At 45.7% G+C, this 21,414-nt stretch overlaps 1 protein-coding gene across 1 annotated transcript in view; it reads right to left on the bottom strand.

Annotated features, from left to right (window-relative positions):
- Nucleotides 1-21,414, bottom strand: part of LOC116824951 (uncharacterized) — a 40,293-nt gene extending 18,879 nt beyond the window's left edge. Inside the window, exons 1-5 of the mRNA XM_075072054.1 lie at nt 21,228-21,414; nt 12,588-12,676; nt 9,642-9,768; nt 8,353-8,469; nt 7,172-7,949 (exon numbers count right to left, since the gene is read on the bottom strand). Of these exons, the coding sequence (XP_074928155.1) occupies nt 7,172-7,949; nt 8,353-8,469; nt 9,642-9,768; nt 12,588-12,676; nt 21,228-21,285 (1,169 nt within the window). The 5' untranslated portion in view covers nt 21,286-21,414. The remainder of the gene's footprint in view (nt 1-7,171; nt 7,950-8,352; nt 8,470-9,641; nt 9,769-12,587; nt 12,677-21,227) is intronic.

The following is a 21,414-nucleotide window of genomic DNA, read 5'->3' on the forward strand; positions in this document are numbered from 1 at the left end:
TTTTATAGACCTCAATCATATCCCCCCCTTAGTTGTCTCTTTTCCAAGCTGAAAAGTCCCAGTCTTGTTAATCTCTCCTCATACGGCAGCCGTTCCATACCCCTAATCATTTTTGTTTCCCATTTCTGAACCTTTTCCAAATCCAATATATCTTTTTTGAGATGGGGCAACCACATCTGCACACAGTAGTTAAGATGTGAACGTACCATGGATTTATATAGAGACTTTGGAAGCAGAGTAACTGTATTTTGGAATGAATTATCCTGGAATAAGGTTTGTGTTGACACATCTCCATTTCAAATGAACTATTCTGCTTCTAGCAGGCCTGCCACTGATATGTCACAGCACATTGCTGTACCCTTGGATCAGTCTGTCTGTTTATGTACTGCTCTGGGTTCATCTTGACCGGATGTCACCTCCCCCATTTAAATGCTGGTGTGCAGCCATGTACATCCCTCTGCAATTGCAACTCAGGGGAGTTCGCACACCTGGAATCACCAACTAGTTATAGCAACCATTCCCTGTGCCTCTGGGATGGGGGGGGGGCAAACCTTTTGGCCGAAGGGCCACATTTGAGTATAGAAATTGTATGGCGGGCCATGAAAGCTCATGAAATTGGGGGTTGGGGTGTGGGGGGGAGGGAGGAGGGCTCTAAGGGGGCAGAAATTAGGAGTTCAGAGAGTGGGAAGGGGCTCTGGACTGGGGCAGGAGGTTGGGGTGTGGAAGGAGGGGTGAGGGCTCCAGCTGAGGGTGCGGGCTCTGAGGTGGAGCTGGGAATGAGGGGTTGTGGGTGCAGAAGGGTGCTCTGGGCTGGCACTGAGGGCTCAGAGAGCAGGAGGGGGATCAGGGCTAGGGCAGGGAGTTGGATGCAGGAGCGAGTCAGGGGTGCAGGCTTCGGGTGGCGCTTACCTCAAGCAGTTCCCTGAAGCAGCGGCATGTCCCCCCTCCAGCTCTTACACATAGGGGCAGCCAGGGGGCTCCGCATGCTGCCCCTACAGCTCCCATTGACCATCCTGGCCAATGGAAGCTGCAGGGGTGGCGCATGGGGCAGGGGCAGCATGTGGACCCCCTGGCTGCCCCTATGCCTAGGAGCTGGAATGGGGACATGCTGCTGCTTCTGGGAGCTGCGTGGAGCCACAGCACAGAGCAGGGAACCTTCCAGACCCTGCTCCCCAGTGGGAGTTTGAGGACCAGATTAAAACATCTGAAGGGCCAGATGTGGACCCTGGACTGTAGTTCAACCACCCCTGCTCTGGGAGGTCCCATGCCAAGGTCCTAGATTTTCTTTCCCTTTGGGGAGGGGCATGTGTCCCGTCCCATCAGAAGTAACCAGAATGCCAAGACCTACAAGCAGATATTAGACCGTACGGAGACAGGGCATTCATAGGACTTGGCCCGGTGTCCCAACAAAGGAAAGGAGTTCTGGCAGTTATAAAAACACCAGGCACAGAAACAAGACTTCCAGTCATTTTTGTCGTACCTATTCCAACTATGCAGACCTGGACTGGGTTTATGCTGAGGACACCACTGAGCGCTGGCACATTCTGGACTGCACCAAAGGCACCCAAGCGACCAATGACCCCAGATAGGAGGAGACTGTCACAGCCAGCCAGGATTTTTTTGGCACTCAAAACTCCAAGGCAGAGACAGAGCAGGAGATGGCCCTGGAAACCCAGGCAGATACCCAGGCTGACAATGCTGGGGAAGGGACCTCTTCTAGTCAATGTTATGTGCTACACTGTAATACAACTGTAAGGGTGATTTAAACAACTTGGTTCGGGAACCACTGGGCCACCATGTGGGTGGTTATGAGCTAGGAGGCTCTCAGCTTTTATCACAGGTTGTTAGTGCTGCACGGTGGCACGTGCCTGTAATCCCAGCTATCTGAAAGGCTGTGGCTGACAGATCGCTTGAGCCCAGAGGTTCTGGGCTGTGGTGTGCTATGCCAATCAGGTGTCCGGAGTGCCTGACAGTTCTTTTTTGAATCCTGTTATAATCTTGGCCTTCACATCATCTGGCAATGAGTTCCACGGGTAGGCTGTGCACTGTGCGCTAGTTCAAACAAAACATCCTCATCCATTATCCTGTCATCCCATTCTTATTTTACGAGGGGTCGGTGTCCTCCTGTTCAATCTCTTGGGAATTTGTTTACATTGTTACTTGAGAACTCTGTGTTCTTGTACCACACTGGAATGTGCTTACTTAGTTAGCCAATACCTGGTGTGTTACTATTTTGCCAAGGCCAGGTCTACTCTGGTTCACAGCCTTTTGTTCACAGTGCTAGTTATGCCTCGGGGTCTGGCAAGGCCTACAACACACTACTCAAACCTGCATCCTCACTAGAAAATTTAAGCTCCAAAGCATTTATTGCTCTGAAATATCAAATTCCACTATCATCAGTTAAATGTGCTATGTGTCCACCCCGGTTCCCAGGCTGCTTAATGTTCCTTCTCCCTCTTGAGCCTGCCCTGTACTCAAGATGTTTTAACTTGTGGTTAAAAACAAAAGAAAAAACAAAACAAAACAAAAAACTCATTGCATGGCAGTNACCATGTGGGTGGTTATGAGCTAGGAGGCTCTCAGCTTTTATCACAGGTTGTTAGTGCTGCATGGTGGCACGTGCCTGTAATCCCAGCTATCTGAAAGGCTGTGGCTGACAGATCGCTTGAGCCCAGAGGTTCTGGGCTGTGGTGTGCTATGCCAATCAGGTGTCCGGAGTGCCTGACAGTTCTTTTTTGAATCCTGTTATAATCTTGGCCTTCACATCATCTGGCAATGAGTTCCACGGGTAGGCTGTGCACTGTGCGCTAGTTCAAACAAAACATCCTCATCCATTATCCTGTCATCCCATTCTTATTTTACGAGGGGTCGGTGTCCTCCTGTTCAATCTCTTGGGAATTTGTTTACATTGTTACTTGAGAACTCTGTGTTCTTGTACCACACTGGAATGTGCTTACTTAGTTAGCCAATACCTGGTGTGTTACTATTTTGCCAAGGCCAGGTCTACTCTGGTTCACAGCCTTTTGTTCACAGTGCTAGTTATGCCTCGGGGTCTGGCAAGGCCTACAACACACTACTCAAACCTGCATCCTCACTAGAAAATTTAAGCTCCAAAGCATTTATTGCTCTGAAATATCAAATTCCACTATCATCAGTTAAATGTGCTATGTGTCCACCCCGGTTCCCAGGCTGCTTAATGTTCCTTCTCCCTCTTGAGCCTGCCCTGTACTCAAGATGTTTTAACTTGTGGTTAAAAACAAAAGAAAAAACAAAACAAAACAAAAAACTCATTGCATGGCAGTCATGTTTATTGTAGTGGCAGATATAGAATGAGAAAAGGCCACAGAAAAAAGTACTCTAGCTCCCAGTTGGATCAATGCCTTGAGCTTCTCACTACCGTTACATATTATTAGGTAAATTGCCCAAATTAAGCTACAGAGTCATTTAAAAATGCATAGATATTTTAAGGCATTTGTGGCTATTTCGACTCATACCCTCAGCATGGTTAACCCCTTGGGGCACAGAGCAATTACTGCAAAAAGTGTATTTTGCAGCACACTTTGTGCTGATCTGCAATCGCTATACAAGAGATTTTAAGGCAAAGAGAGGGCTCTATTTTTGCATGCATGTTGTGAGGCAATGCAGCTTTCTCAGGGTTACCCATATCAGTGGTGGTTCCTTTCCACTCCTGCTCCAGGTGTGGGGGCACCATCCCGGCAAACTGCATGGTAGCAGAATGTCCCAGTTTATACACTGCCTTTTTGAACAACCTCCTCTGCCTCTAGGGGGACACACATTAGGAGATCGTCTTCCAACCTAAGGGCCTCCTACAGAGTCACACATGCAATTAAAAACCCACCCTCTGCCACCCCCACCCAAACACCCACCCAGCCAGCTCCCCTCCCCAGCCCACAACCAAGATTGATATAGGGGTCCTACAGAGCAACAGTTCTCAACCAGGGGTCCGAGGGCCCCTGGGGGGCCAGAAGTAGGTTTCAGAGGGTCTGCCAAGCAGGGCCAGAGTTAGACTCGCCGAGACCCAGGGCAGAAAGGTGAAGCCCTGCCGCCCCAAGCCCCATCATCTGGGGCTGAAGGTGAAGCCTAAGCAGCTTAGCTTCCTGGGGGCCCCTGTAGCATGGGGCCATGCGGAACTTCCCTGCTTGCTGCCCCCTAATGCTGGCCCTGGCTTTTATATGCAAAAAAACAGTTGTTGTGGCACGGGGGGGGGGAGGGGAGGCATGCAGTTTTTATAGCATGTTCAGGGGAGCTCAGAAAGAAAAAGGTTGAGAACCCCTGCTACAGAAGGTGGAAAACGTCTCACCGTCCCTAGGGTCACCCCCGACTTTGAGAAGCCCACGGAAATGGAATTCCGAAATGGAGTAAAAAGCAACATTTGATCTTTGTTGCCATGGAGACTATAACTGGGACAATACTTGCGCTGTTGATCAGCCCCACCCCCCACCTTACACCTTGACACCACAGATGCTACGGAAAAGAGAGTGGTCAGTTGCTGAAGTTCTGGGAAATCTCTAAGCCAAGGGGAAGAGACAGAAGACATGCTCAGTGACTTTGTGGCTACATCCCAGCACAGGCAGAAGGCTGAAAAGTGGAGGGACAGTTGCCTTCACCATAGTATCGAGGACTGGAAGAGGTAGAGGGACCTGCTGAGAGAACACACTGACAAAGACAACCCGCCCATGCAGGCATAGATGCTGGAGATGACGCAGCGGTAGATAGCTCTGCTGGAGAACAGTGGGGCTAAAGTTCACAGCCACCACCTCAACCTAGCCATGTGCTGTGGCCCCTTGAGAACTCAGCAGTGGGAACACTCCTTTGCTTCTCCACCTACACAGGACAGGACTTTCCTTTGCCATCTCACACCACGAGACACGTAGAATGGTTCCCCCCCATCTCCAAACATATTTATGACCCCATCGGCACAAAGTCGTGCACTCAGTACTTTCAGCATGTCTGCCGCAGTTTTATTGTTTCAAAGTTTGTGCCGGGCTGTTTTCAACAAAGGTTTTTATTTACAGCTATTTGTTATTTATTTACAACTGAAAAGTTTCATAAAATCCTTGCACAAAGCACAATAAAATCCTGCACAAAGCACAATAAAATCCTACATAAAGCAAATTAAAATCCTACTACAAAGTTAATATATTTTTCCCCACTACCCCTTCACCTGAAAGGAGGAGAACAACACATCCCTGACCATGTGTCCCTGACCAGTTGTGGCATTTAGCTGAGGCAGCCTCTCTGGCTGTTCATAACATTCACAGAGTCTCTTCACTTCCACCTCTCGCCAACATCAGATATTGTGGAAAATGCAGCAAGCGCCACAAGCACAAGAAGCAGATATTGCTCAGCAGCCTCCAGCCTTGTCACAAGGAACCTCCACCTTCCCTTCAGTTTTCCAGATGCCCACTCCCCTGTCATTCTGCAGCTACTCAGAGTGTAAGTTAAAGAGCTCCTTTCTCCTCTCCAAATGTTCAGGAAAAGGATTAATCAGCCAGGGAAGCAGAGAGCAAGCTGGGTCTCCCAGAGTGACAGGAGGAATCACATGATGAATGTCTGTAGCAGCACCTGGCACCAGTTCTGGCCTCATTGTCGAAAAGAAGGCCTGAGTGTTGAACAACGTTGGCATCGTGGAACTTTCCAGACCACCCCACATTAATACTGGTTGAACCTTCCCACCAGTGATCAACCAGGCCTTGCAGCACTGTGCCCAAATATCCTTTTCTGTTGACGAACTCTGAGATCTGGTACAGGGAGGCAAACAATAGGCATATGGGTACCCTTAGTGGCCCCAATACAATTCAGGAGCCCCAGCCTTTCAAATTATTCAATAACTTCCTGTGTACTGCCAAGTTTTAGGATCTGGCCTAGCAGCACTCTCTGAATAGTAGAACATGGAAATGCCGTCATTGGAGCTTTTTAAGAGCAGGTTAGACAAACACCTTCAGGAATGGGCTAGATAATACTTGCCATGAGTGAGGTGGACTGGACTAGATGACCTCTTGAGGTCCCTTCCAGTCCTACAATTCTGATTCTATGACAGCCCCAACAGTTGATCTACCAACACCAGACTGGTGAGCTGTTGCCCAGAAGCCATTGGGAGAGTAGCAAGCTTCCAGACAGTGAAGACCACAACACTTTATGCTGAAGGGAACTCTCCAACTGGTGACATGCCACTTCTGCTCATGGGCCAGCTCTGCACAGTATTCTAGGTATGGGGCCTTTGTCATTCTGAAGTTCTGCCACCATTGCTAGTCATCCTTGGTCTGCATGACTATCCTGTCCCACAAACTACTGCTTGCTGGTCAGCCCAGAGAAAATCCACTGAGGAAATGTTCCAGAAAATGGTCTTGCAGAAATAACTGCTTATTTTTGTCCTCCTCCCCTTCTATTTGCGTCACTCATATTGGTGCAGCACCACCATGGCTGTCTCTCAAGGCATCCAACGGCACCCACCCAGCTGCTTGACTGCCAATACCTGTGCATCGGCCTGTTCATGTTAATGATTGTCAGGGTCACATGTTCCGTTCATGCTGTGTGCCAGAGGCTTGAAAATGGTGCTGGCTCACAAAAGCTAGATGAATGATGGGATGACACGAGAGTAATCCTGAAATGTGTTAGTTTGACCCAAGTTCCAGAATTCCAGTGGCTTTGGGTCACTATCCCACAATTCAACAGGAGAAAATACCAGAACACACGGAGCCAAGCGGCAGAACATAGTAGCATGATACATCTGCCCAGAATGCAGCGCTGTGTGGACTCAATTATTCAAAAGGGGAGGATCTTAAACCAGCATAACAAAGCAGTGTGTTAGTACTGCTTTAAGAATAGTTATTCCGGATTAAGGTGGATAAACATAATCCAAAATATATTTCAGGTGTCGACAAGTTCTTAGCTAGCTTTAGTCATGGCAATTATTCAGTTCTCCTCCTAATGCATAATAAGGGGTGAGCTTTCTGTGCAGCTTTTCCCACACTCAGGGTTTTTACAAGGCATTTCTCTTTTGTGGATTCTCTGATGAGAATTAAGATGTGAACGACTGCTAAAGGTCTTCCCACAGTCAGGGCACTTATAGGGTCTCTCTCCTGTGTGGATTCTCTGGTGTATAATAAGGGCTGATTTTACACGACACCTTTGCCTACAGTAAGGACATTTATATGGTTTTTCTCCCGTGTGGGTTCTCTGATGCGTTATCAGGTGTGAAGAGCAAGTGAAGCCTTTTCCACAGACAGGGCATCGATAGGGTCTCTCTCCTGTGTGGATTCTCTGATGTACAATAAGGGCTGAGCTGTCACTGGATTTTTTCCCACAGTCGGGGCAGCTAAAGGGCTTCTCTCCTGTATGGAGTCTCTGATGTCTAATAAGATCTGAGCTCTGATTGAAGCTTCTACCACAGTCGGGGCATTTATAGGGTTTTTCTCCTGTGTGGATTCTCTGGTGTTTAATAAAGGTGGAGTTTGCAGTGAAGCTTTTCCCGCATTCCTGGCATTTATAAGGTCGCTCTCCAGTGTGGATTCTTAGATGTGTAACCAGGTTTGGGCTCTGGTTGAAGCTCTTCCCACACTGGGGGCATTTATAGGGCTTTTCTCCTGTGTGGATTCTTTGATGTATAAGAAGGTGTGAATGACTACTGAAGCTTTTCCCACACTCACTGCATGTGCTTGGTCTCTCTCCCAGGTGGATCCTCTGGACTCTGGTGTTCTTGAGGTGCTTCAGACCTCTCCCACAATTAGTGGATTTATCCACTTTCTTCACCGATTGGTTTCCCAACAGCTTCTCTGTGCTACACTGACTCTCACAGGTTTTACCTTGCTCAACACTCCAACAGATGTTTCCTTTGGATCTTCCTAATAGTGTACCATGCTGTTCCACTTGCTCAGGACCTCCCAGCTGAGGATTTACCTCTTCATGCTCAATCTTGATCCCATCATCTGTTAGGATAAAGAGAAAATCCAGAGATGAATCATTCTCTGTGCTGAGAAGTAAAGAAAACTCAGAATGGAGAAATGCAAAGGTGGGGGTGGGAATAAACCAAATTAATTGTTGGGTAAATGGAAAAATTCAGGAGCTGAATTTCCCCAAGTCCTTTCCCAGAGTTGAGAGAAAGGAGGGAACCAACTGAGCCACCATATCCCACCTGAACATGCAGCAGGGAGGAAGTTAATGTCAGGTGTAAGTCAGGGTGCATGGGAAGTCATGAATGACATATTTTGTGGATATGACACCTACTGGGGACAATCCAGAATTAGGAGTGTACCTAAGGACTTTGTGAGAATCCCAGCTGTTCCTTCATTCAGCAATGTTTTCCAAGTTGGTTTTAACTAATACCATTACCTGCGTGGCTGTATCTCAGGATTCCCCTTTCCTCTGAGCCCTGGAGATCCGTGAACCATGGCTCTTCTCCCCTTTCCAGCTGGGAGATCACTTCAGGTTTGGGAATTGGAAATCCTGCTTAAGGGGAAAGTAAACAGGTGAGAAGTCCTATGGCTTGTGTTATACTGGAGGTCAGACTATGCAAGTACAGTGTCCCTTCCAGTCTTATCCTCTACGATTCTATGAGATCAAGGTGAATAACATGTGTGGAGAATGGTTCCACATAAAAAGTTTAATAATTTTGACCCAGTCACTGTTTGTGCTGGTGGAACATGCATGGGAACATAGTCACAGAGATCCTTTGGGAGTCACATGTATGTGTGTGAGGTGAGAGGGCTATTGCACCTTTTGGACTTTCAGACACTGGGGAATTGGATTGCTGAGACATGGCCTTGATGCTAAGTCCTTTGCTTCCTTCTAAATCTCCAGAGACCTCTCTCTGGATAGAGCCAGTGCCAAGAAGGGAAGGGAAACAGAGAGTCTGTATGCACATGGGGGTGTGACTACGTGTAACCCACACACCTTCTGGGTATGGTGTTCTGTCCCCTCTAGTGGCACCGTGACCACTTAGAGAGATTAATGAGTTTGTTACAGCCTTAGCTAAGAGCCATGTGGCTATTAGCTCATGCTGTAGAGGCTCATGCATTTAGCTTCAGAGGTTCCCAGGTTCGATCCTGCCTGCTAACAAGCGGGATCTGTCGATGTTACAAATGGACAGGCAAATTCCACCTTTCTGGCCTTTGAAAGCTCTGGGGTTGGAGGAATTAGCATCTCCAATATGTATCTGGAGCCCCTAACCCCCAGTGCGGAGGAAGCCAGTCTCTCTCACCCAATTCTAGGCACATCCCCTCAGAGCCGACAAAGGGGAAACAGACCCATACCAGCCACGTCCCAGAGATTCAGCCAGCAGTGGAGACTTGCAAAATGGGCTGAGTCTTGGTTGCTTTGGGTAAATTTAAAAGGGCCAGCCTCAGGAAAGCATGCTGGGAAAAAATAAAAGTTTCTCAAATGAGGGTGTAATTCTGTGCTGGAGCAAGTTAGCAGGAAGCAGACAGTCACCAAAGAAGTTGCCCTGGTAAGAGTTCCTCTGTGCTGTGCCTTGCACTGCTATCAGATAGGCAGGCTGGGTGGGGGTGTAGCCTGATCCCCTTTAAATCTAAGGGACCAGGAAAGAACCTTGAGCAGAAGCCAACCAGGGACTTCAGAGACAGCCCCCAGCTTCTTCTTCCCAAGGGGACAGGAATTCTTACCCAGCGAGGTCACATTCTCATAATTCTCCTGCATGACGTCCCTGTAGAGGGTTCTCTGACCCGGGTCCAGCAGAGCCCACTCCTCCTCCGTGAAATACACAGCCACCTCCTCAAAGGTCACCGGCTCCTGAAAATGACAATTGTCCCCCATTCAGTAACTGCTGCCCCAGCCCCAATCCCACTAGAGACGGGGAAGGAGGGCCAAAATACGTAAAAGTTCTGGGAGGAGCACAGTAGAACAATCCCATCGCATGCAGAGCAACCCGGAAGTTTCCTGGCGTGAGGAGAAAGAGAGTCCTTGTCACGCCTAGCCCAGAGGGAAAGGGTCATTCGCATTTATCACACACCTACTGATAAAGATGGAGACCCACAGCAGGGTCCAGGGATAGAGCCCTAGTAGGAACCCAAACACCTCCCCCATGCCCAGCAGTGGGATGTGAGGAGACAGGGGGAGGATTAGGAACTAAGGATGTAGGCCATACTTACAGGATGGGGGACTCTGCCCTGGGAAACAGTGACTCTGAAACAAAGATTTCAGGGTCATGATGGATAATCAGCTGAACACAAACTCCATATGCAATGCTGTGGCCAAAAGAGCTAATGTGATCCTTGGATGCATGAACCGGGGAATCTCGAGTAGGATCAGAGAGATTATTTTACCTCTGTATTTGGCACTAGTGCACCACTACTAGAATCCTATGTCCAGTTCTGATGTCCACAATTCAAAGAAGCTGATAAATTGGAGGGGGTTCAGAAAAGAACCATAAGAATGATTGAAGGATTAGAAAACCTGTCTTAAAGTGAAAGACTCAAGGAGCTCAATCTATTTAGCTTAACAAAGAGAAGGTTAAGAGGTGACTTGATTACGGTCTATAAATGCCTACATGGGGAACAGAAATGTGATAATTGGCTCTTCATTCTGGCAGACAAAGGTATAACATGATCCAATGGCTGGAAGTTGGAACTAAACAAATTTAGACTGGAAATATGGCATACATTTTTAACAGTCAGAGTAAATAACCATTGGAATTATTTACGGAGGGTCATGGTGGATTCTCCATCACTGGCAATTTTAAAATCAAGATTGGATGTTTTTTCTAAAAGATCGTCTCTAGGAATTATTTTCGGGAAATTTGGCCTGTGTTATACAGGAGGTCACGGTGGATGATTACAATAGTTTCTTCTGGCCCTGGAATCTATGAATTCTGACTAACAGGCGGAAATTGGTTGCAAATCTGAAGTTTTGAAGGCAATTTGTGGGAAAGTGGTCATGAAATGGTAGATTTCATGATTCTAAGGACAATAGACTTCAAACGAACCGACTTTAACAATTTCAGAGAATAGGTAGGTAAGGTCCCCTGGGAAAAAATATAAAGGAAAAAGGAGTTCAGGAGAGCTGGCAGTCTCTCAAAGAGACAGTATCTAAGGCACAACAGCAAACTATTCCTATGTGAAGGAAAGATAGGAAGAACAGTAAGAGGCCAATATAGTTCCACTAGGAACTCTTTAATGACCTGAAAATCAAAAAGGAATCCGACAAAAAGTGGAACCATCGACAAATGGCTAAGGATGAGTACAAAATAGCACAACCATGAAGTGACAAAAATCAGAAAGACTAAGGCACAAAATGAATGACACTAAGCAAAGGTCATGAAAAACAATTAAGAAAAGGTTCTATAAATACATTAGGAACAAGAGAAAAATAAAGGAAAGTGTAGGTACTCTGCTTAGCTGGGAAGGAGAGCTAATAACAGATGACACCAAGAAGGCTGATGCATTTAAGGCATATTTTGTTTTAGTCTTCACTAAAAAGGTTAACTGTGACCAGATACTAACACAATTAATATTAACAACAAGGGGGAAGGAATGTTAGCCAAAATATGGGAAGAACAGGTTAAAAAATATTTAGATAAATTAGCTGTTTTCAAGTTGGTAGGGCCTGATAAAATTAATTGTAGTACACTAGCTGAAGCAATTTCTGAACCATTAGTGATTATCTTCAAGCACTCATGGAGGACAGATAAGGTCCCAGAGGACTGGAGAAAGGTAAACGTTGTATCTAACTTTAAAAAGGGGGAAAACCTGGGCCTGGAAAATTATTGATCAGTCATCCTAACTTCAATGCCTGGAAAGATACTGGAATAAATAATTAAACAATTAATTTGTAAGCACCAAGAAGATAATAGGGTTATAAGCCAACATGGATTTGTCAAGAACAAATCATGCCAAACTAACCTAAATTTCTTCTTTGACAGGGATATTGGCCTAGCTGATATGGGAAAAGCTGTAAACATGATATATCTAGATTTTAGTAAGGCTTTTGACACAGTCCCACATGACAGTGTCATAAGCAGATTAGGGAAATGTGGTCTAGGGAGGTTGTGGAATCCCCATCATTGGAGGTTTTGAAGAACAGGTTGGACAAACACCTGTCAGGGATAGTCTAGGTCTGGGGTAGGCAACCTATGGCACGCTTGCCGAAGGAGGCACACAAGCTGATTTTCAGTGGCACTCACACTGCCCGGGTCCTGACCACCAGTCCAGGTGGCTCTGCATTTTAATTTAATTTTAAATGAAGCTTCTTAAACATTTTAAAAACCTTATTTACTTTAAATACAACAATAGTTTAGTTATATATTATAGACTTATAGAAAGAGACCTTCTAAAAACATTAAAATGTATGACTGGCACACAAAATCTTAAATTAGAGTGACTAAATGAAGACTCGGCACAGCACTTCTGAAAGGTTGCCGACCCCTGGTCTAGGTTGACTTGGTCCTGCCTCAGTGCAGGAAGCTGGACTAAATGATTTGTCACGGTCCCTTCCAGCCCGACATTTCTGTGATTCTACGATCTCTCCTGAGGTGGCAGGTGTGGGTGTCCCTTTCACATTCCTCACCCTTGTGTATTTACTGCCTTCGCCTCCTTCCCAGCACATACTCCTACCTGAGCCGCTGCTACTGCAGTCATTTCCCTTTCCCGTCCCCCAAGAGGATGGGACGATCCGGAGTGAAACACGGACATTATTCTGCAGCCTGTCAGGGCGAGAGGGAGGTTTCAGAAGGGACTCTAGTCCATTTCACTCCCCTAGTCTCCACAAGGTCTTTCCCTGCAGACAGACTGTGATTCAGGAAAAACTCTGGGTCACTTTACTACTGCACACACCTGGACCTCTCACCAGGACTAAACCCACCAAGACATTTTTAAACCAACCCCCCTCCCTCCCCAGGAATAGAGTCTCTGAAGCAAATGCTAGTAAAGAGCAGAATCAAAGAGGGATCCCCCTGACATTGTCTTTGAGGGGATTTTATATCAATATTCAATAATTTGAGAGAAAAGTGCAAAATCTGAGATTTTATATAAATATTTGGCAAATAAACAGCAAGTGCTTATTCCCAATTGACACAGGCAGCAGGGAGCCCTGGCCCCCACCACTTTACTAGAGGCTGAGGGGAGGAGGATGGAGACGGAAGTGATGGTTGGAGGGGGCAGCAGTGGGGCAGAGGCAGGTGGCCGACTGGCAGCTCAAAGTTGGGAGGAGATGAGTTGGGCTGGCAGGAGCCAAGAGAGGGAAAACTGGGGCTGGACAATCTCAGCTGAAGGCACTTACCCCCATTTGCCCTGCTTGCCCCTCCAATCTGGGTTACTGACTCAGGGCAAGTTTCTCTCAAAAATGAAGAGAAGGTGCTAAAGTCAAAAAAAAAGCCTGGGAAAAGTACCCAATCTGAGCAGATTTTTAAATCAGTGTCCCATAAATGGAGAAAAAGAACAGCAAAATTTGAATGGATTTTATGTCAACATTCAATCATTAGAGGGAAAATGGCAAAATTTGATGAGATTTGATATTCATGTTTAACAGTTAAGGAGCAATGAGAGGTGTTAAGAGTGATATTCAATAATTAGATGAGAGAGTGGGGAAGTTTGAGAGATTTTATATCAGTATTTGATAATAGGTGATGGGTCAAAATCGGAGTGCATTTTATATCAATATTCAAAACTTGGAGAGAAAGGTGCAAAATCTGAAGAGATTTAATTTGAATATCAGGTAGTTAGAGAGACAAGGCAAAATCAGAGGGATGTTAAATCATTAATAGCAAACTAGTAAATGGGGCATAATTTTAGAGGATGATATGTTAATATTTGAGCACTCGGGAGAAAATTGGCTAAAATCTAAACATTCAATAATATGAGGAAAAAAGCAGCAGCAATCTCCAATTGTGTGAGAGAAAAGGAGAAAAATCGGAGGGGATTTTATATGAATATTCAATAAATAAAGAGAACGGCCACCATGTTCCCACAGTCAAATGCATCCCAGTGCTCTCCCAAACTCCAACCACTTGCCACACACTGACACACCCCATCCCACCTGGTGAATGACACAGAGCAACAGTTTTCCTTCAAATTAAAATCAGGGGAATTTGCTGCATTTCAAAAAGGAAAGACCCGCCCCCCCCCAAATCTGAGTGAGGGGGTTATATCAGGATTTGAGAATTAGAGGAGAAATAGCAAAATTGGAGGGGATTTGACATTAATCTTCATAATGAGAGAGAAAAAAAAAGGCAAAACCTGGGGGATTTTTTTTTTTTTTGGTAATCAGAGAAAGAAAAAGGGGAAAACTGAATCGCTTTTTTCTATCAATATTCAACAATTATCTGAATAATGGCAAAATCTAAAGGCAATTTTATGTCAATATTCGATCATTAGAGATTAAAAAGAGCAAAATGAGGAGCGTTTGTGTCCCTACTGAATAATTAAGAGAGGGGAAGAGAGAGATCTGCGGAGATTTCTCACCCATATTTGATAGTGAGAGAAGGACAAAATCTGAGGGGATTTTATATGAGTAGTCAATAAGTAGTTAGAAAGTGCTGGTTCTCCTCACCTCCTGCATCCTTCTGCCATTCACATGGACAGCCAGGAGTCCTGGATGATGATGTTTTCACAGGAGAAGCAGGCGTAAGGGGTGGGAGAATGGAAGGTCCCAGGCAATTGGGAGTGGGGAAGGAACCAGAAGGTGGCGTTGCAGTGGGAGGTGGAGGTAGCAGGGTAGGAGCACTTGGTGTGTTAATAATATTCAATACGTTTGTGAAAATGGAGAAAAATCTGTAGAGGACTTTTATATCTGTGCAGTAGAACTTAGAGTCTATCAACCCCCGTCTTAAGAACGTCCAGTTACATGAAATCATTTTTCTGATAGAAAATAAATGTATATAATGAAAGTGATATTAATGAAGAACACGTTGACATCGCTTCCCATTCTGATGCTTTGTAAATTGCTTTGCAGTAGTTTGAAGGACAAGAACAATGCAATGTAATGTTAAGACATTCGCTTCTATGAACTCCTCAATAAAAATTACATCATGAAATAGCAGTTCTATTCTATTTAATAATTAGTAGGAAGTTTAACCCCAGTCAGCCGGGGTCCAGCCAGCTGCCTCATAAGCAGCTGGGTGGTGCCATTCCCCCATGTTCTACAGCGCCCTCTTCCCCACAGGGTCCCAGAACTGTCTATCCAGGCCCCAGATTCACAACTTGCATTTGTTAGGAGTGATTTTCTCTTCCTCCCCAATGAGAAGAGTGTGTGTGGGTGGGGGAGGAGGTTAAATTTAGTAAAAGTAGCAAAAAGAATCCTGTGGCACCTTATAGACTAACAGACATTTTGGAGAACGAGCTTTTGTGAGTGAATACCCACTTCGTCATGCATCCAACGAAGTGAGTATTCACCCACGAAAGCTCATACAGACTAACAGACATTTTGGAGCAAGGTGCCACAGGATTCTTTGCTGCTTTTACAGATCCAGACTAACACGGCTACCCTTCTGTTAAATTTAGTGTTTATTTATTTATTTAGGCCTGGATCCACCCAAGTCTCAATTTTAGGTACCACTGCAATCCACGAAACCTCTGCTCAGCTGCTGCCTCATCCTGTGGGTGTCTAAACTCACTCTCAACCTAAGATTTTGCAGTAAAAAGTCCCCTAGGCACCTACCGTATGTTTCTGTCTCTGAACGTGTGCACTGCTGCCTCATTCTAGGTGTCTAGACCCTTATCTCCCACCCTGAGTGATCCATGAATTGGGGAAAAAGAGACTTTTGGCTGCCTAAGTCATAAGTAGGTCCTGTATACAGAGGTCGCCTATATCTACACGAAAGAGCTCAGTAGGGACAAGGGTGGACACTCTCACTTATAATATTTAGCCTGCTGGTAAGAGTACTCATCTGGGATATGGGAGACCAGTAGTTCAAGCATCCTGTCTGCCTGATGAAAAAGGGGTTGAACAACGGTCTTCTGTGTCCCTGGAGAGTGTGCTAACTTCTGATTCTCACTCTCTTTCTCTGGGTCAATTAATATTGATTATTTAATTAAAGTGGAACAACTTCATTAGGAGAGATGGAGGGGGGGCCCACATCAGAATGTCCCCTAGCTCAGTCATTACAGCACTCTCCATAGGGGTAACAGACTTGAACTTGGGACTCCCAAGTACTCCCAGTGGGCTAAAGATTGTTAGGGATGTCTACACTACCTGCTGGATCAGCGGATAGTGATTGATCTATTGGGGATCAATTTATCGTGTCTAGTGTAGATGCGATAAATTGATCCCTGATCACTCTGCCATCAACTCCTGTACTCCACCGCGCTGAGATGCGGAAACCGGGTCGACGAGGGAGCGGCAGCAGTTGACCCTGTGCCATGAGGACACTAGGTAAGTCGACCTAAGATACGTCGACTTCAGCTATGCTATTCTCGTAGGTGAAGTTGCGTATCTTAGGTCATTCCCCCCAGTGTACACCAGGCTTAAGAGAGGCAATCCTCCTTTCCTGGCTGTTCTGGGTGGTGTTGTTTGCCTCTGTGCACACTATCAGATCTGGTCTATGCAAACGGAGAAGCCCTGATTTCTCTCTAGTTTGTGGATCACAAGCAGGTTGGCGCCTCCATGCAGCTGGGACTTAGGTGCTGAACCCCAAGCGAGGTATGGTGTTTAGGACACATCCCTCTCATCAGCTTCTCCCATAGGCTAACTTAGGTGGCTCCAGTCTGGCTTTTGTGGAGCCCATTCTAAGAACCTATCACTCCCCATTCATTGGATAGGGAGCCTAAGGGGCAAATGCAGGCTTTGTCCATCACAGTGTTGTTACCTAAGCCCTTTTGTGGATCCAAGCCTCAGATGCCAGCTGCAGTTTGTGGGCTGGTTACTGAAAGCAGGTCTAAGAAGACTGCTGGCACTGGGAATGCAGATGGGGGATGTTTGTAGTGTTTTGAGCTTCTGTGGGAGTTTGTCCCATGGCTGGAGAAAGCCGTTTCCTGCACAGAAGAGCTTTCCCTCTGCCACAGACAGCTCCTTTTGCCTGAGGAGTTGAGTTGTTGCCGATGGTCATTATCCCAGAGCGTCAGGGAATCTTTAGGATTCCTGGTTCTAGACCGAGTGCCTTGAAGATAAAGGGCAGACTATGAATAGGGGGAGGCTCCTGGCTTTTATGTTCATTAAATTATGGGCAAGACAACAAATATGTCAATTGTAATGTATGTAAATGGGAAAACAGTTTCCTGCTGAAACAAGGGTAAGTGGCTGTAGATAAAAAGAGTAAAACCTCCTCTACCATCTGAGATTTTATATTGAGAATTATTAGTGAGAAAATAGAGCAAAATCTGAGAAGGATAATTGGCCAAGCAAAACCAGGCCCCCTCTCAACATGATGGTATTTCTCTGTTTGGATGTAATAATAACTTTTGAACACTGCAGCCGATCAATTCCAAAATGTCAGGAAATATTCCAGCCATCAGTGGGTAGGATATGGATCATGATGAAAATCAGAAAATAGAAAGAGAGGAAGAAGAGACACATAATTGGAGCCCAGGACATCTGGCTGGCAGACACATCACCTTTAACCAGGACTGTAATTGTCTATAAATCATTGTCACCTTTCACTAAAACAACAACCCCAACTCAGCTCTGCCCTTTGCCCAAATAGAGTTTAAAATGTTGCTAGGAGTCTTTGAAATAGAGGCGGAAGGGGAGGGGAACTGAGGTATGCAAGGAGCTCTAGATATGTGCAATCAGTTCCTATGACAGAAGCAAGATACCATGTGTCCCCTTTTTTAAACTGAATTCATTTTTTTAGCACCCATCATTGTAGTATCTTGGGGCTGTATTTTCAGAGGTGCTGAACAGCACCACCACTCCAGCTGAAGTCAATGTGAGTTGTGGAGGCTCAGCACCTCTGAAAAATCAGGCCCCCTGTGACTTGATTGAAAAGGGAAATGATTTTTATTGGGATAGTTTGAACAGTTTTACATTAGTTTATTTCTGTAATATTTAGCCCCAAACACTTTGAGGAAAAAATCTGTTTGTCCGAAAGCTCCCACTACCCTTGGGAATCATCCAAACAGCTCCCACTGACAACAGGAGAAACAAGACTTACCCGCCATTATATGTCTCTGGAGGAAAACAAACAAACAGAATTATTGTTTTCACTTTTAAATAAAGATCCTCCTCCTCGCCCACAACTGACCATTTATTTACCAGAGGGTTACGCTTTTTGGTGCTTCTTAGACCAAGTTCATTGCACACCCGCATTTCCTTGCTTTTACCCATTCTCTCCCACAACTGCCCTGCGTTCTACACTCCCATCCCCTTCTATTTCAGTGACTCCCTAGAACCCCAGTGCCAGGGGTTCTGTGTGTCACAGAGAGGATAATGGGGACATGCCAGGGATTCCTTGTGTCCCCAGTTTCACTCTTTTGGTTTTCCAGATTTCACCCAAATCAATAGGGTTCTGTCCTTTGAGTCCTAGAACATTCTCTGAAATCCTGGAATTGATCAGATGTGGCATTCAAATCTTAACATGTTACAGACAGACTGGAAAATGATATCAAGCTGAATGCAGGACCTCACATGCTCAGCCAAAGATCCTGGGCAAGAACCAGGTGTCATTTGCCATATTCTTGAATGTTATAAACTTCCTAATGCCCCAATCCTCCACAGAGTCTTTTAGGCTTAAGACTCTTTTGTAATACTAAAAAAAGAAGAAGAAAATCCCATCCAGGTCTTTTTTAATGTACACAAGGAAGCAAAAATCAAGAGAAAACCAATTTTGTTTTGTTTTCTTTTGTTTTATAAAGTCATTCTTAAAAACCCTGGGTGCAGCCTCTCACCAGCTCATCTAAGTTGCAGTTGAGCAGCTATAAGTGTTAGGCTGAAGGCAGCAGGATCTGGCTAAAGATCTCTTTCCCACAACAGTCTAATCACACCTTTCTGCTACCAGTTTATTATAGTAATGAACAACATGCTGATGGGAACATAACATGCTAACACTGGGGTCTGAAATGTAGCCCTTTGGGGACAAAATTTGGCAGCTCTTTTCTCCCTGGCAAAGCATCCTTACTTGTAGAGCTGTGGTGAAGTCCTGTGAGTGTCAAACGGAGATTTATAATTGGAAATTACAGGCTTTTTTTGAAACACAATATATTCCCTGAAGAGTTGGCTATTCAGAATCCCCTCACTCCGCCTTTGGCCATTAGAAAGGAATAGCCAATTTCCTCCGATTAGCAAAACCATTAAGGGCCTGATTCTTCCAAGAAAACCATATGCATCATTTTAGAAGATGTCACATGATTTGCAGGAAGGAACCCTCAATCCAAGCCAGGTTACATATGATGTGTCGGATGGAGCAAACATATCCCATTCAGCACTTTAACACTGGGGAGTTCTACTGGCTTCTGTGGAATCGGAATGAACCCCATGGTTATTTCTCAGGGGCTTGATAATGTGGAGAGATTTTTAAAACTATGAATAATCTCTCTCCTCTCTTCTCTGTGCCACCCACTCCTCTCTCCCTGTTACTTCCCTAAATGTGCAGAGATGGTTAAAATCTGACACTTTTCTTGTTGTCCCCCCCATTCCCTCCCTCCTTTTTTCTGTCCATTCCTGTCTGATTTTTCACCCCTTTCCTTCCTGACATCCCTGCCTGCCACCCAGAGACACAAAAGAGAATCCCCCAGGGGAGCCCATTCATGACCCCACTGCAGCCCCTCTGAACCACTGTGGTCCCCTTTCCGCCCCTGGTTTTGCTCCTGGAGCAGACCCCAGGCAGAGGAGAGCAGTGTCTTCATTGTTAAGGCCGGTGAGCTCCCACCCCGAGCTGCATTAACAAACAGGGCTCAGGCGTGGGTGCTGGAACTAGGAGTGCAGCCGCACCCCATCTTGAAGTGATGTCCATCACATGCAGGGTTCACAGTTTGGTTCAATAGTTTTCAGCACCCCCACTACACAAATCGTACCATATCCTTGGCAGGGTTGTCATTTCCTAGACACTACTGTGCTAATAAGAGATGGTCACATAAACACCACCCTATACCGGAAACCCACTGACTGCTATACTTACCTACATGCCTCCAGCTTCCATCCAAGACACACCACACGATCCATTGTCTACAGCCAAGCTCTAAGATACAACCGTATTTGCTCCAATCCCTCAGACTGATAAACACCTTCAAGATCTCTATCAAGCATTCTTAAAACTACAATACCCATCTGCTGAAGTGAAAAAACAGACTGACAGAGCCAGAAGAGTACCCAGAAGCCACCTACTACAGGACAGGCCTAACAAAGAGAATGCCACTAGCCATCACCTACAGCCCCCAACTAAAACCTCTCCAGCGCATCATCAAAGATCTACAACCTATCCTTAAAGATGATCCCTCACTCTCACAGATCTTAGGAGACAGGCCAGTCCTTGCTTATAGACAGCCTCCCAAACTGAAGCAAATACTCACCAGCAACTGCACACCATACAACATAAACACTAACACAGGAACCTATCCTTGCAACAAAGCCTGGTGCCAACTCTGTCCACATATCTATTCAGGGGACATGATCATAGGACCTAATCACAACAGCCACACCATCAGGGGCTCGTTCACCTGCACGTCTACCAACGTGATATATGCCATCATGTGCCAGCAATGCCCCTCTGCCATGTACATTGGCCAAACCGGACAGTCTCTATGCAAAAAATAAATGGACACAAATTTGACATTAGGAATCATAACATAAAAACCCGTGGGAGAACACTTCAACCTCTCTACCCACTCAGCGATCAGATTTGAAGGTGGCAATTTTGCAACAAAAAAACATCAAAAACAGACTCCAAAGAGAGGCTGCCGAAACTCGAATTAATATGCAAATTAGATACAATTAACTCAGGCCTAAACAGAGACTGGGAATGGTTGGGTCATTACACTAATTGAATCCATTTCCCTATGTTATGTTCTCCTCACACCTTCTATGAGTCATCTTAATTATCACTTCAAAAGTTTTTTTTCTCCTGCTGATGATAGCTCATCTCAATTGATTACACCCTTCCTGTTGGTATGCATACTTCCACTTTTTCATGTTCTCTGTATGTATAAATATCTCCGGTCTGCGTGTCCCATTCTATGCATCCAAAGAAGTGAGCTATAGCTCACGAAAGCTCATGCTCAAATAAATTTGTGAGTCTCTAAGGTGCCACAAGTACTCCTGTTCTCTTTGTGCAGAGAGTCATTTTCCTGCCCAGTCCCCTCCCCTTCCCCCAGTTCTCTCCCAGTCACCTGGCATCTCCCCTGCAGGGGCTGGTGTCGGCAGGCGCAGCAAGAGCAGCAGAAACATCTTGCAACAAACTGCAGGGCCTTTGATTGCTGCTGCTGCTCTGTCGTCTTCCTGTGCTCTTAGATAGCAACCCGGGCTGCAGCACGTCCCAGGCAGGGACTGGAGTTATCTTTTCCAGAGCTGGGAAAA

The sequence above is a fragment of the Chelonoidis abingdonii genome, chromosome 13 (genome assembly GCF_003597395.2).
Source record: "Chelonoidis abingdonii isolate Lonesome George chromosome 13, CheloAbing_2.0, whole genome shotgun sequence".
NCBI classification, from domain to species: domain Eukaryota; kingdom Metazoa; phylum Chordata; order Testudines; family Testudinidae; genus Chelonoidis; species Chelonoidis abingdonii.